We start from the raw sequence: 17,123 nt of genomic DNA on the forward strand, positions 1-17,123 counted from the left end.
TCAAAGCATATGCTTGTATAACCTAGTGCAATTAAAAACTGGTATATACCAGTACAGATACTCACATGTAAGTGAAGTGGAATAAGGGGACCTTGCTAGGAGATTATATACCTAGAAGAGGAGGGGCTGGCCTGCCACAAACTGCTCAATAAGCAGTTGCAGGTGATTGGCTAAATATATTCAATTACACCATAGTAGTGTTGCCCTCTAGGAGCGTGCTGCAAAGGATTAAAATCGGCCCAACAAATAATGTAAAACAAATATAATCACTGCGCTTCTCCATGTAAAGAGCATGCAGCTAGTGAAGGAAATGGCCATACAAATGTGCAAAACAGAAAGTGAATCCCTGCGCTTCTCCCATAGGGATAGCAATCAATGGGGAATATATATATATATATATATGTATGGTGTAAATACCTATAAGAAAAAAGGAGACTTTTGGTATACATCCTTTGATCAAATAATGCCAAGCCTGCTAACCACGTCAAGGTAAGTCTCTTTAGCAGGTCCCTACGCTAAATGCATACTAGTGTTATGTGAAATAAGCCCAGAAGGGGTTAAAATATCAAAGCATATGCTTGTATAACCTAGTGCAATTAAAAACTGGTATATACCAGTACAGATACTCACATGTTTTGCACATTTGTATGGCCATTTCCTTCACTAGCTGCATGCTCTTTACATGGAGAAGCGCAGTGATTATATTTGTATAACATGACACTAAACATTACAATACTCAAGGTAAAACATCTCATACTTAACAAGAGCTAAGTGAATGTCATATTCCATTTACATGCAATGTGTAGGATAATGTATTTTCACTAAGCAACTGATTAATAATAGTTATTAATATGTTCTCAAACATGCCTTACCTCATTAAGTGAATGAGCATTTGTAAACATTCATATGTCTACAAGGACATACATGAATGTTTGCAACCATCTCTACATGATCATACATACACTATGCATAAAAGAGTATGCATTAAACACGACAACAACACAAAAGAATGTAGTGGAGGTTGTTATTTATTTATGTTTTTCCTTTTGAGAGCGAGTCACAGGCCTGCTTGTTGGCTGTTGTGATCGCCTTCTCCCTGTGCCAAGTACTCTCGGCTTAACTGTAGCACTTGTTGTGGCCTGTGGCAGTTCAGGGGCACTGGGTGTGGGCTCTGGCAGTTCTGGGGCACTGGGTGTGGGCTGTGGCAGTTCAGGGGCACTGGGTGTGGCCTGTGGCAGTTCAGGGGCACTGGGTGTGGGCTGTGGCACTGGTTCAGCACTTGAGATACATTGCAACAGTGGTGGAGCAGTTTCTTGTGTGTGTATTTTTGTCTTCTTCCAAAAGCTGGTGATTTGTAATTGTTGACCAATCTTTCTTTTGCATGTCTCATTTGTAGGTGTCGGTTCAATATTTGGAACAGATGATGTAAGCGGTTGGATGTTGACAAGGACCTGCACAGAAGTGACATCTAGTGTACCTGAAACATCCTGATGTGGTGAATGAAGAAGTGATGGCTCTGGAGAAAAATTAGCAGCACGTAAAGATCCATCCTCTGATGGGTTAAAGTGGAATTCGTGCTCTCTTGCTGTACTCCTAAACTGATTGGCTTGGCTTACATTCAGAACTAGTGCTTGTAATGTGATTTTTCGATTTTGGAGTTCTTTAGGAACTTGTATGATGACATTTTTTATTTGTGTCATTTCTGATATTGTCCTTTCATGCATCCTTTCATGCAGTGACATCATCCTTTCATGCATTGACATCATTTCTGAATGGCAACGATTTTCTTCACCCAAGATTCGTTCTTCCGAAGCTGCAATAGCTGAGAAAGTGTCACGAGCAGGAGGACTTGAATGCTGTGTTAATCCAGGAGTGTCAACAACTTCATGGTCACTTGAGTCAATTTGTCCGTGAGCAGAAAGATCTGGTTCTACAAATAAAAACATAAATGATCAACTCACATGGAACATTAACATTGTTTCATGCAATAATGATAGTTGTTCGCATAGTGGAACACATTACATGTTGACATTATGTCTAATTTATTTTCAATAAAATGTTTAATCTTTTACCCACAATTACGTCTCGACTCAGTGTGAATGATGAATGAATTAAAGATTGTTGTAACATCACAACTCCTAGTCGATACTTGAAAACGCACACAATACATGATGTGTAATGAAACTGTACATCTCCTCTGTGTCATTAACTATTCAGAAGTTCATCACATGTGAAACTCATATCTTTGCCATGGCAAATTACATTGTTTCAATGTACACATTATATGGTGTGTACGTCAAACACTCACCATCCATTCTTGCTGATGACATTGACGAGGCAGGTGAGGACACGTGTTCTGTCTGAGCTGGCACAGGTGACACAGGAGCTGCCGGAGCAACTATATAGAAGAAAAACATCACAAACTTACTGTCATGTGTACCTAATTCACATAAAGTATCTGTAGTGGGTGTACTGATGTAAAAATATCAGCATTAGTTAACGATATAACAATGATATGCTTAGCTCGAGCTGTAGATTATCCATCTTAACACAAATGTACATGTTAACATGATGAAAATACATCTTTTTTGAGCATACAACATACATACAATGTTAATGCAGATATGCATAAAGGTATGCGTACTACAATTCACTGGTCTGTTCTACATACACTGCATATGTTAGGTATTTTTAGAGGCACAATAAGTGACATCACTGCCATGAATGAAAACTATACTCTGCTTACAATTCTGCACATAATTGTTTCACATTCTACGATATTTCCTCTAAATGAGTATGAACATTTAGGCGAAGCAGGGGTAGCGCTGAATGTGGGTGACACTCAGCACCACATGCAGTGTGTTGCTCACAGATGCTACAGGTGTGAGAAGGTGGCGTATCAGTTACATTACAATAGTTTTTACCAAAACTCATGACTAAGCTACGTTGTAATATATCGTGTGATGGTTGTTTAAAGTAGTCATACAATTAGCATTTAAAATGAATGTCATCAACTTCGCTTCACATTGTCAGCTTCTACCACCTCTAACCCCTCCCCGAACACTTCACCCCACCATGACCCCCTGAGCTGCCTCTTTTCCCCCCACCACCCCCTCTGTTCAACTCTATGCTCTGATTACATATTAGTTGAAGCTGTTTTCACACACAGGTACATGAGCGAAATAAATATATTAAGTTAGCTATATATGAACACAATTTAATTATATATGGTTCATGTTTTTATTTCTGCTCACGAGGCAACATGAACCAAAAACAGAGTATTCATAACCAATTACGGAATGTCTGTGTGAAAGTTAATAATGTTTGCCTTTCAATTGACAATATTCAGGCAGGACTTTATTATGCAGTAAGGGCCTGTTTAGAGGTGTTACATACATACACAAATATATACATATATTCTATCTATATATAGCTCGACAGATACATCAAATAGTGAATTATAGATTTGTGTGCACATACACACTATCACCAAGAACACAGTGATGTTACACATTAGTGTGACAAAGGATGACTGTGGGTGTGTTTAGTGGGTATGCATGTTAACCCTTTGTTTGCTCCAAGCTGGGACCATAAACCTTTGAAGCTTAAACCTATAGGGGAAAGATGTGGAATGGTTTGTAAAGTAAAAGGTAGCAGTGTGTGCTATTTTGAATATCATTACACATAATCCCTTCCTGCAGTTCAAGTGGTGTCTGCTGGCTCATAATGGTGTAAGCCACGATTGCACAGCCAATAAATGCTAATTAGCATACACATATAATATATATCTATATATATCAATCTATATATATATATATATATTAACTATCATTAGCAAGCTGATATATATATTTATATATATATATATATATATATATAGAGAGAGAGAGAGAGAGAGAGAGAGAGAGAGAGAGAGAGAGAGAGAGATAGAGGTAAGCTTAAAATTTTTTAAATTTTTTATTTTGGCGGGAATATTGATCTAAACATTTAGATACGACACGTGTAGTACAGTAAGATTTGTCACCTGCTGGGAATTGATGTTCGTAGATTCCGATATCCCTGTCCCCTGGCAAACCCTCCATGACGACCGTAAGAAATTTTTCACGCATCTGCTCCTCCAATGGAGTTAACGTTAGAGCTGGTGCTGGCAGGCCGCCTCCAGTGCCAGAAGCATGCATCCGTTGTGCTTGGATTTTTTTTTTTAATTCGCCTTGATATCATCAAATCTTTTCCTACAATTCGTGTGGTCCCTGACATGGTTCCCACACCCAGACACAGACAATCTAATTTGATCCCACATTTCTTTCTTCGCGGCTGAACTTGTCCGTCCTTGAAATACATAACAATTATGTTAAGTTAATATTTAATTTAATGACGAATATTTACAAAATCTGCTAACTGTTGAAAGAGATAGATAACATGCTGGTTTTGGTTGAATATGTGTGGCACATGAGCATTTATGTGGACACATACAAAGATAAGGAAGCTTGCATGAATGTTCAATTAACATTGAAAAACACTTTTGAAGGATTCTTATGTTCGTTATAAACCATGAAGGATTATGTGTGTAACAATCTACTATAATTGATAGATATTACAGATTATTAGTTTTCTATTAACACATGTGACTTCAGATACGAGAAAAAGTCTTTCAACAAGCAATGCAAAGATTGACTTACCTACTAAATGCCCATACAGATGGTCATAGTGCTCCAAAATCCCTGTCACAAGAACTCTGTTTTTCTCATCATTAAAACGAGGATTACGTGGCCGCTCCACACGTTTCTTCCGACCACATCCAGCCACAGAGCTTGGCTGCTGCTGACTGGACTCTCCTTCTTCCAATGGAAGAGACTCCAAAAGCGGGCCGCCACCAAGTACCACACCACCAGACACCCCACCACCACCATCACCAGACACCCCACCACCAGACACCCCACCACCACCAGCCCTCGCACTCACAGCAACACCACTCACACTCACAGCAACACCACTCCCCTGACTCCCACGTTCACTCAGACGCGTACTCACACGATTACCAGTACCACTCACACCAGCATCACTCCTCCCACGCCTCTCGGCCATACCTATAGCACTCACAAAGAACAGAAAAGAAATTTAAACACAATCGCACTCAACACTTACAAACTGAAAACAACAAAAAAATGTTAACAAAACAACACAGGACAAACCAATCACAATACACAGCAACTCTCTCTCTCAATATCAAATATGCAAATCGCCCAGCTCTGTGTGTGTCTCTCTCTCTCTCTCCCAACAACACAGAGAATGAATAAAAATACACGCTGCCTTTAAATGGGCCGCTCAATCAAGAACATGCTTGCTTCGGCAGATTCAGAAACAAGTTTCATTGGCGAACCTAACACGACCTCGCCGTGCTCGCCGATACACCTGTGTCTGATCGGCAAATCATCGCCATAGTGGGAACAAGTGTTTTCGGCTTGATTCGACAGGGATTCACCCCTTATTGCATACGGCGAGGAAAAATCGGCAAAATCATGCCGATAGGGAACACTTGGCGATGGCACTTTTTCGGTGCTTACTGCATGAGGCCCTAAGTTCCTTCATGTAAACACATACATTTGTATCTCCCTTTCTTTTTTTTTTCTTTTTTTAATATTTTTATTGGAAATTCTGCAGACTTGTACATACAGTATATTTTTAACATGCATAATGTAGCAGATTCTTATTCAGGTATCTTTTTATGTTCCATACAATATTCGTTTTGCATTATTTCCTTTTTATTTTTAATATAGTAGCACTTGAACCTTCAACTCAACTTGTAAACATGTATCTCCCTTTCTAAACATAACTGTATCTAAATATATCCTATTTGGTGATACATATACAGTATATAGGAAGTAACCTTTAATGATATGATACTGTTTCTAATCCTCCCCAAAGGGACCCAAATCCCAATCTTAATTCAGTGTGAAGATCCAAAAGAGTTCACGATGGTTCAGGGCGTTAGTCCTGTTACCGCCTCTGATGGGAGATAGCAAATGCTCAATGCCCAAAAATGAAAAAAGCACTGAGATTGTCCAGGCTGCAACATGAAAAATGATTGGAGACAGGATGCATCAAATCTCCCTTGGAGATGAGGCGCACATGCTCCATGATTCTGACTTGCACAGCTCTCGTTGTGCGCCCCACGTACTGCTTACCGCAGCCACAGGTCAGCAAATAAACCACAAAAGTTGTATTACAATTAATAAATGATTTGGTTCTATACTGCTGACCTGTGGCTGCAGAGACAAACTCCCATCCAATCACATTACATTTGGATTTACACCATCAATTTCATCATGAGTTATAAGGGGCTATACTTAGAATATCAACTATAGCTATATAATCATTTAGAATGAAATGCATGGTTAATTATCAATTAATCAAGGGGTCTACTATACAAACGTCTACTTATAATTTTTATTTCCCCACAGTTGGTCCATTTTTTAGATTGGCCTTATCTTTGGTGTTTTTTTCAACTATTTTTCTGCGTGTAGGGTTTGTTTGTTTAATGAATTTTTCCCCAATATTATTAGTAATTCCATCACTATCCTTGGGGTTATATCACGCGCCTAGCTCTCGCTCCCGGGATGTGCTCAGGGGGCACGCTGTGGCTAGTACACTTCTATTAGCTGTGTCAGACGTGGGGATCATTGGTGTCTAGGTCGGGGGGATGTGCGCATGTGCGGGCTCCCTGGCCGGTGCGCATTGGTTCCCCATGTTCTAGCGTGGCGCGTGTGCGTGCTCGTGGTTCGGGTGCGCGTGTGGGAAATAGTAACATCATACCCGAGGCGCTGGTGGCGACCTCCGTCCTGGAGGGGGGAAAGCTCCCAGGTGAGTGTTTTGATTGGCTATTTAGATTAAGACTTAGGTCTATAAATGCATTCCCCACACTATGGTATGTATACCTTGAGAAAGTGCTTCTTGCACGAAACGCGTTGGTGGGGTGACATCTTCGCTTTGTTTGTCTGCATGACCAATAAATAACTAATTTTTATGGCACACGCACTCTCAGTCCCTTCTTAATGTTCCAGTGGTAGTGCTCTGTTTTGTTCATCATCTGCTGCTTATCTACTCACTACACGCAAGCACTCTCAAGACCCATGGACCTTTAGAGCTGTGTCAGGATGTTGCAGTAATATGTGAGTCCTTTATTTGACTCACATATACTGGATTGAATTACATACCTTTACACCAGAGCATGGTGAGGTTTCCAGGCATTGTGTTTTTCTCCGTTAACCCTACGTTATACTCATACAATTCATATCAAGGGTCCTTTATGCTGGAACTGTTTTTTCATACAATATTGTGTCTCTGTAGCTCTGAGCACCACACCATTTTTCTATATTAACTGCTCTGATAGGCTGATTCCTAATCACCAAAGGATTAGGCTTAGACCTGTACTTCAGAGCAGAAATTAACTATAAATTGAACAGTAGCATTTTTAAATGTATATTCAGTAGAAGAGATTACAAAGTGCTAACTGCTGTGATAGGCTGACTCACTAATTACCAAAGGATTAGGCAATTACCTGTACTTCAGCGATTATACCATTCATTGTGCTTAGTGATGTTACAGAATGTGTCACTAATCGCCTAATGATTAGATAAGAACTGAAGCTCACAAACCATTCTTGGCCAGAAGCTTCGGCTTCCTGTCTGTGTTGTGCTATCTGGCCGCGTCCAGACTGATTGCGCGTGCGTGTGCCGTGACACGCTGATGTAGCAGGGCAGATTCCTGGCCTGTAAAAATGTGCTGTTGCGCGGGGGGGGGGGGGGGGGGCGTGTTTTGTGGGGCGTGACCGTGATGTCACGGACCTGGTTCGCTCTCATTGGACGAACCGCTCACGTGACCCAGCCATCGCGTGGCAAATACAAAATAATTTGTCTCCTACATTCGCGAGATCGAGGCAGCCAAGCGTTCACATTTAGAGCCAAACTGTAAAATTGATTTTCAGGAGCGACAGCCGCATCACGGCCATGTCACGTGAGCGGTTCAGCCAATGAGGGTGAACCGCTCGCGTGACGTCATGGCCACGCCTACAGCATGCCTCCCTGTGGCCTCCTGCCTGCAGTGCAGGTTTTGAGCGTGCGCATCGCCCATAGGGAGCACTCGCCCCCGGCCGCAATGATCAAGGCCTTAGAGTAAAAGATTATTCAAGCCTGCTAACCCCGTCAAGGTAAACTCCATTTCAACAGGTCCCTATACTAAATGCATATTATGTCTTATTGTCCTGTGGACTAAACTTAGGGAAATATGTGAAAGTGTCTAAAGGGTTAAATGAATGAAGCATAATGCTATCTGTATATACAATGTCACGCACTGGTTTGCCCTCATTGGCTGAACCGCTCACGTAATGCGGGCGTAAAATTTTCTTAATTGTATTTTCAAAATTCAGTCTGCACGCACGTGTGCACTATGGGCGGCCTCATTTCGGAACACACATTTGTGTTCGCGGCGCGCGATGTCGCACGCACTCCTGCACTATAATCACCGCCTAAGGCTGCGGCCATAGTGAGTGTGACAGCGCGGGGTGCAAACAAAATGCAGCAGCTCTATAGGGCCAGCCATAGTGCGCGCGATAAAGAGCGACTGCGCAGCAGAATTTTGAGCTGACAATTTTTTTTCCGCGCGACAGCTGCGTCACGTGAGCGGTTCAGCCAATGAGTGCAAATCAGCCTGATGACGTGTCCGCCACACCTCCATCCTAGAGAGCACACCGCTCGGGCGACAGTCACGCGCGACGCGATGCGCTCCTTCGTGCCAACTATAAACAAAGCCTAGGGGAAGAGGGGTCTCTTTTGGTCCCTTCAGCACCCGTCTGTTCTAATCTTTTCTAAGGCTTGTTAGGCTGCGGTCCCAGTCACCGCCACAGCGCACGGCTCGGCGTGCGCTGTTCTATCAAGCCCCGCCCCCCCCAGTCCGGCCGGTCCCAGTCCCTACCTTGTCGCGGACCTTTCCCCAGCGGTGCGCGACAGGTTTTCAGGGAGGCAGGAAAATTTGAACTTAACATCTGCGACGGGGGCGTGGCCACGCCCCCGCGGGCGGTTCAGCCAATAAGGGGGGCGAACCAGCCACGGGACGTCATGGCCACGCCCCCGCAAACCCACAGCCACGCCCCCTCCCGTCGCAAACCTTCCCTCTCCCCCCAGACCGCAGTGTAGCACTGTGCACGCACCGCCCCACTCGCCGGGCGCGCGTGCCACAGTGAAGACTGGGGACTCAGCCTTATATAGTAGGCGCTAGTGTGCGCGCGGGCATGAGTTGGCATTGCGCGTGCATGTGGCATGCGCGTTTAGTTGTTAGGTGGCGTGACTCTGATGTCACAGCGTTAGGCCGCACTGTGATTGGTTTGCGGTGTGGCAGCAGCGCGAAAATACAATTTGATTGTATTTTCCCTGGTCTGCCGCGCCACCACTCACGGCCGTGCGCGTCCCTAGTATAGAAACGTCTATGGAACACGGCCAATTATAATTGACGTGTGCGCGCACTATATTACACGACTAAGAGGAACGGTGCTGTCTTATAATGAAATATTGTTATAATGCTATCGTCGGTGATTCAGAGCAATTAAAAACTGGCCAAAGCCAGAAACAAGGTTCCCTAAGCATCGAGAAGGAAAAATTTGAGTATATCAGTGAAAAGTACAAATATAGGCACACTTCTCTTATTGATGTCAGCCACAGACACTCATCCACGATTTGGTCCCTACGTGGGACCTTTTTCAAGATGAAAAATGGGCAGCGCCAGACAACAAAGAAGAAAGAGAGAGAGAGATATCACAAAGCTTGTTCTATGTAAAGCATTTTACTTCTTGTTTTCTATATTCTCCGTGATAAAAAGACCCCACTTCCTAACGCATGTCTATGGGAGATGAGAGATGTCCGGCCTGCTATCTCCAGGCCGCAGGAGCTTCTCTGGCATGACTGCATCTGACAGATAGGGCAGTGTGGGTATTGTGCCCACATCCAAGATGGCCGCCGCGCTCTCCCCTCCTCTGGACGCAGTCATCCGTTCCATCTCACCTCGATTAAAAAAAAAAAAAAAAAAAAAAAACACAAACATTGGCGTCAGCTGTAGGTCCTGTCGCCGCCTGATGACGCGCGGTGCTGAGTGAGACGCTGCCTGTGCTGCTGGTGGTGGCCGCCGCGGGTGTGGATGGCGGACCCGGCGGCGCTGAGCGGGGCGGATAAGGAGGAAGATGGGGGGAAGAGGCCGGCGGCGGGGCCAGCGGAGACACTCGGCTTCTATGAGAGGAGCGACGGGAGTCAAGGAGAAGGGAAGAGACGGAGCCTGTCAGGTGAGGAGGAGCGGGCAGGTTGTTAACCCTTTCAAGGCCCAGCCATGCAGAGGGATAAAGGGGGACAGAGTGAGGAGGATGCGCTGAGATGGGGGGATCTGCTCAGTGTTTAGGGGGGGGGGTGGGGTGGAAGAGGTGTTACATCACATGCACCTGACAGCAGGGCATGGCTGCTATTGTTTTGGAGTGAAGACAGACTGTTGGAGAGGGGAGTGAGGGCAGTCTGTTGGAGGGGGGAGTGAGGGCAGTCTGTTGGAGGGGGGAGTGAGGGCAGACTGTTGGAGGGGGGAGTGAGGGCAGACTGTTGGAGGGGAGGAGGAGGTGGTGTTACACCACATGCACCTGACAGCAGGGCATGGCTGCTATTGTTTTGGAGTGAGGGGAGACTGAGGGCAGACTGTTGGAGGGGGGAGTGAGGGCAGTCTGTTGGAGGGGGGAGTGAGGGCAGTCTGTTGGAGGGGGGAGTGAGGGCAGACTGTTGGAGGGGGGAGTGAGGGCAGACTGTTGGAGGGGGGAGTGAGGGCAGACTGTTGGAGGGGGGAGTGAGGGCAGTCTGTTGGAGGGGGGAGTGAGGGCAGTCTGTTGGGGGGAGGAGGAGGTGGTGTTACACCACATGCACCTGACAGCAGGGCATGGCTGCTATTGTTTTGGAGTGAGGGGGGACTGAGGGCAGACTGTTGGAGGGGGGAGTGAGGGATTGTTCATTACTGTGGAGGGAAGGACTGCCGCCCATGAGAGGGTGGGGGTGGGACTCGTGTGAGGTTAGGGATGGGGTGCCACCTATTGAGGCCAGGGGGTGCCTGTCATTTTAATGGTGCAGGGGATGGGGGTGCCACTCATTGGGTGTCTGAGTGCCAATCGGATGGGAATGGAAGGTGGTGACACTTATTGCAATGGGATTCCGCTTAGTAGGGAAGGAAGTGTAAACAGAAATCATGATGTACTCCAGTATGGAGATCATTTGGTTTCTGTTTCGGCCCTTATGGGTCTTCCTCAGAGCAAAACAAAAAAACAAAAAAAGGTGTCTACATAATGGAATGCATCGTAAATGTCGCCTTGGGCTTCCAATATTTTTGGCCAAGATATTGGATGGTCATGTCTCTAATTGAATGCTCCCAGATGATTACAAGCAGGCTGCCATATTGCAATTCGGATACTGTAATGTCAAAATGTGTCACAATATGTACATTCCCTAAAGTACAAACTTCTGCCATTCACTTCAGTTGTATATGTTCTTGTGCGCTGTGTGTATTTTGCTTTTTGTTTTTTTCCTTTATGTTTTTTCACGTTTAAGGAATAGTGTGCCATCTACTGCAGGTTGAAGGAAGGGGCATCACTGATTTGGAAGGTGGGGGGAGAGGATGGGATTGGCACTCGATGGAGGAAGAAGTTGTCACTTGTTGGATTGTAGAGGGTGGGCTGTAGTTAACCCTTTCACCTCTAGAGGAGTTTGTCATTCTGTTATTTAGTTGCGTCTCCAGTAGATATGAGATCCCATCACTTATTGGAGGATAAAGGAAGGTTGTGCCCTTCATTAGAAGGGAAGCCCTACTCCATTGGAGGGGGCATTAGGCAGCACCACTGTATGGAAGAGAAATGGTTTTGCCATTGTTTGAAAGGAAGTGTTTGTATTGGCGGGCCCAAAATGAAGCAGTGAGTAGTTGTGCTACTTCTATGGTATTCAGGTGCTCATGACTGAGTGATGGGAGTGGCACCCATTGGATGAACGGGAAGAGGAGCCACTTATTGCAATCATTGTATGATGGGCAAATGTACAAATTATTGGATTAAAGGGTGTGTGCAACGTCTCCTGGGAAGGAGTGTGGTCTCTTAAAAGTGCATTGATGGGGGTTATTTAGAAATTCCAAATGTTACTTGTATACAGTATGTGTGTATTTTTATTTCTTTTAATAATACAGGTATGCCCTGGAGTAAATCTGCATGGTTTAAAACAAAAACTGTATTCTGCATCATTGCAGTGGAATGTATGTTTGAGTATCGTATTCCAATAATATGGTTATGTTCTGTTGCAGAGGTGGCCAACACCAGTCCTCAAGAGCCACCAACAGGTCAGCTTTTAAGGATATCCCTGCTTCAGCACAGGTGGCTGTCATTTTGATTGAACCACCTGTGCTGAAGAATGGATATCCTTAAAACCTGACCTGTTGGTAGTCCTGGAGTACTTGCATTGGCCTCCCCTGTAATATTTCAATTTGGATACTGTAACTTCCTAATATACAGTACATTGACTACAGCGCAAGCTTCTGCCATTCACTTCAGTTATGAGCATGTTGGTGCGCATTAAAACCCAGGTGCAGTTGTATGAATGAGGCTTCTAAGTGCGGTTATATAAATGAGTGCTTGAAGAGGTTACCTAGTGTCCATCAACATTCAGTTCGTCCTGATTCGAGTCTCCACCTGTACAGCTTATCCTACAAGAATAAGTGTTAACTCCATAAGTGGGCCAATAGATACAGTAGTTATGTTTGTCTTTTTTAACTTACACTGACATTGATCAAACAAAACCAAGAAATATATTGTTTGTGTGTCTATGTACTAACCTTTTTTTTGCCGCTGTGCGCATTGAGCGTCAAATGTTTTTTAGTTGCGTATATTGGTGCAAACAAGTGTAATGCCCACATTTTAATGTTGTGTAGTAAAACAACTTGTGTTTTGTAGGCCAAAAAAATGATTGAAACTGCATTAAAAAAAAATCATACGCCAAGTTGAACCTGGCTTAATTCCTAAGTCAGTTTGCATTGTCAGCAATTTAAAGCACTTCTCATTCTGTCATACTGTATGCATCAATGATAATTGTTTTTGAGCTCAGCAGGGATAGTTTATTATATTTCTTATTAAAATTGTATTCTTTTCGCAGTATGGCTATTTAAAAAAAATTGTGATCTTTACTAATACAAGTGCAAAACATTAAAAATACACAATTCCATTTCAGTCTAAATTGTATCAACCAACAATATATAGATGCACATACGCGTGAACAATAAGCAATACCTGTAGTTTCCCAATCCATTGAGAGATCAAAATATTGGATAGAGACGCAAACTATGGGAATAAAAGTTTATGGGTCACATAAACTGATCAAAGGAGAGGATTGAGGGTGAGACATCACATTGAAACTTGGATAAGTATTAAGTGAATGGTACTGCTGCTGCTGCTGATGATGATACTTTGTGCTCATAACTCCTAGTAGCTCAGAGCTGTAAAATGCGGAAGTCACAAGGTGACAGACTAGCAGTTTCCATCCAGTCTGGCAGCTCAGAAATACATTGACATCAGTGAAGCCTTTAAACAAATAGCACTAAATTACAGTTGGCAATGGGGAAATGACATGATGATGTAAAAGGCAAAGACATAGCTCAACATATACTGTATATCTCCTGCATTGCATACGTATAAGCCTTTGAATCTGCTTACCCACAGAAGCTTCTATCTGTTGTAGAAGTTTCTATCTGTCTGTGTGTTTATTACTTTCTTATAAGCAGTGAGACTGTGCACAAACATTATACATCAGCAATATACGAAAAACACAATACAAGATACAAATCCAAATATTTTATTAAATTGTGAGAGGGAAAACTGCAATACATGTTTTTCTGATATGCCTAATATTTGGTTTCATACCACTTATGTTTTTTTTATAATTTTTTTTAATGACGAGCAGATCTTTCGTTATTGAGATTCATCAGCGCTGAACTGACGAGGGGTTATTTTCTTGAACATAATGAAGCAAAATACACCGAGCGAAGAGAACGTGTGTACACATGCTTGCGCATACCCCGAGAACTGGAGAAGGTTTGTAGTGTTCGTACCTTGTAACTTGCTGCCGTGCATATATAGAGAATAGTACAAATATGTTACATGTGTATGTAAATGCCCAGAGAACTAGCGTTGGCCATTATACCATTATGGTAATATCACTAATAATGACAGTCAATATTTGCAGTTTTTATTATAACGGTTCTGCTATCGGCCATGGGAGTCATTAACGTTTTAGGGACTTAAAGTGTCATGCAGTAAGGTGCAAGAGCTTCCAATATAAACCAGATTTCTGCACTCCTCCTTCCCCTCACCCTGCCATTTAAAAATTGTCACCCCCCTATCCTCCTTTTACCTTCATACTGTATACACTGTACGTTGTGGATTACAGCACCCTTCTTTCCCAAGGATCACTTTGCCCTGTGATTTCTCCCGTTCTTTTAATCATCACTGATGTATTGGTATAGGGAGTGAGTGTGTTATTTTAACATGTCATATATAAAGATCGACTTCACTTCGTTATAAATGTTAAAACAAAATACTTTTGAAATGATGGATTTTGAAGGGAAAAAAATGAAACAGTGCTGTGTTTCTCCCCCCCCCCCCCTGTTAATGAGTAACGTTATCACAATAAATGTCCTAATTGTTTACTTGGGGGGGTTCTAGGCATCGGATGTTGATCTCCGGTGGCCCTGTGTGTGTTATCTACAGTATATATATCTATATCACACACGCAGGATCACCTTTTGACTGTTTGCACTGTTCTTATTCTATGACGTTTCCTTATCGTATATGTTCCCAGACTACCAGGATTTTTCAATAATCTGAGTTTTCAAACAAATGCCATATTATAATTGTTTCACAAATTATATGTTTATGTTGCCAGAGAGATTTGGGAACCCTTGAACTATCATATTTGCTCCCCAATATCTCTCCTACAAGCTTGTTCCTTGAAGTCACCTGTCTTTTCTTGAAGGATTACTTGAGTCCTCTGTTCCTGCTTCAAAGTAATATTCTTTGCTGTAGAGCATTTTCTTTCTTTAAAAATGTTCTCTCCTGGACTTTTTCAGAACTAGGTAGTGCTAACTTGGGTGTGGAAAGCTAGACATATTGAATGACTTATTAGATCCTGGTTTTGTTGGTTCTGTGCTTTTTGATGAGATACAGAAAAAAATAGCTTGTCAGAACAATTACAGAAAAAAGACGGTGTGAAACAGCGCTATAAATATTAATAGAAACACTTAATTAGTGAACAACACTGGCAGCCAGGTAAAAACTGACAGTACGGTCAGTCAGAGAGCATTGAAAAAAAGAGATAAACCGGCGCCACAGATAATAAAGTGAAAACCAAACCAAATTGGTGTAAAGTCCAAATGGAGTCCTAGTAAGGCTGGTAATGAAGGATTCTCACATCAACGAAGTAATATGTGGAGAAAGAAAAAAAACACAAATTATGGTGCAGTAAGTCAATCACTGAGACTAAAAGACAAAGGCAGACTAACAACACAAGACAAACAAGACAGACAAACGAAAATACACTAGCACGGCTTAATAATAAAGACAAAGCTAATTTATTACTGGGTGTGGAGGGTGACAGTAACACGCATCCGGAGGGGTAAAATTAAAAACCCTACTCACAAGATGCTAGATATTAACAGGCAACAGGCTGGAAACATGCTGCTGGGCTTCCAAGATGGCGACCGGAGCACTCTCACTGGCGTCCTCACGTGACAGAGGTGGAAGGTGGGTCACACGAATGACGGGACTTCCGGGCGGATGTGACGTCACGCCCACTAGAGTCCCACCGCAAACGTTCCTCCTTCACTGTTCATCCGCAGGTACACCACGATAACACCACGGCTCCACTGCTAAACTGCAAACCTTTCTTTCTTTCTTTTTCTTTTTCCACATATTACTTCGTTGATGTGAGAATCCTTCATTACCAGCCTTACTAGGACTCCATTTGGACTTTACACCAATTTGGTTTGGTTTTCACTTTATTATCTGTGGCGCCGGTTTATCTCTTTTTTTTAAATTGTGTCAGAACAATGATCTAATTACGACACCATTACTATGGGTTTAGGCATAAACATCAACTTGCACTGAGTAAATTATGTTTTACTTTATTGCATTTCCAATACAATACTATACAAGTTAGTGCCTTCAATTAATTGCATCCTTTACAGATATCCATTTTTATTTGATTTTTTGGGCTGAGCTCATCGAGTGTAATCAGAAATCATGTTAGTCTCCAACTTCTCTATGTGGGACCTGAAAGTAGCTGTACTAATAAAAATAAATGATATCTTCTACTTGAAGTTCAAAGTTAAAACAGAAATATATATTTTTTTTATGGGCATTATCTGTGCTACAATTACAACAAAATTTCGGTTTTAAATATTTGTCATGAGCATTAGTCGCTGTGGGCAGCCGTGTCTGGCAGCCCATAGAAAGTCAGGAGATGGAGATAGACAGACAGGGCTGGAATAATGTAAACTACCTGTCTCCGTCTACTGCTGGAGGCCACTCGTCCCCCGCTGGGCTGCAGAATGACTTTGGGAAGCAGAGCTCCCAATCGCTGCATTGCTTCCCGAAGTTGTGCATCATAATGCCTTGCATAACGCTATACAATAGTGATGTACCAATTACCCGGTACCCGGCGCTTTTTCAGCTACCTGGAAATTACCCAGACCCGGCAGCAAGGGGCTTGGAGCGGCACCAGGTTGGAAATATTTCAACACTTGCCTGCAGCCGGCGACGGAAGGTGGTGAGGAAGACCGCAGCAACATCTGTGAGCAGCAGCAGACGTCCAGGTGGCAGCAGCAGAAATCCGTGTTTAGCCGGCAGGAGCAGCAGGAATACAGCACACAGCTGATGCCGGTGGGAGCCGGGGAATTGTGTGATCGGAGCAGGAGCGTTCCTATTGGACAGCCAGCTCCTCCTCGGCTGACAAATAGGAACGCTCCTGCACCGGTCACATGGTTCCCCGGCTCCCACCGGCATCAGCTGTGTGCTGTAT

The 17,123-nt window shown here is 43.3% G+C and overlaps 2 protein-coding genes across 2 annotated transcripts in view; one reads left to right on the top strand and one right to left on the bottom strand.

Moving 5' to 3' along the window:
* Nucleotides 1-1,028: 1,028 nt before the first annotated feature.
* LOC142503765 (uncharacterized) lies at nt 1,029-4,178 on the bottom strand. The gene is made up of 3 exons (XM_075616480.1): nt 4,025-4,178; nt 2,309-2,398; nt 1,029-1,930 (listed from the first exon to the last, which is right to left on the bottom strand). Exons 1-3 carry the CDS (start codon nt 4,176-4,178, stop codon nt 1,029-1,031), a joined length of 1,146 nt encoding a protein of 381 aa, XP_075472595.1.
* Nucleotides 4,179-10,097: 5,919 nt separating this feature from the next.
* Nucleotides 10,098-17,123, top strand: part of TAPT1 (transmembrane anterior posterior transformation 1) — a 65,842-nt gene continuing 58,816 nt past the window's right edge. Inside the window, exons 1-2 of the mRNA XM_075616610.1 lie at nt 10,098-10,327; nt 14,010-14,140. Coding sequence (XP_075472725.1) covers nt 10,186-10,327; nt 14,010-14,140 — 273 coding nt within the window. The 5' untranslated portion in view covers nt 10,098-10,185. The remainder of the gene's footprint in view (nt 10,328-14,009; nt 14,141-17,123) is intronic.

This window comes from Ascaphus truei, chromosome 1 (genome assembly GCF_040206685.1).
Source record: "Ascaphus truei isolate aAscTru1 chromosome 1, aAscTru1.hap1, whole genome shotgun sequence".
In the NCBI taxonomy this organism is placed as follows: domain Eukaryota; kingdom Metazoa; phylum Chordata; class Amphibia; order Anura; family Ascaphidae; genus Ascaphus; species Ascaphus truei.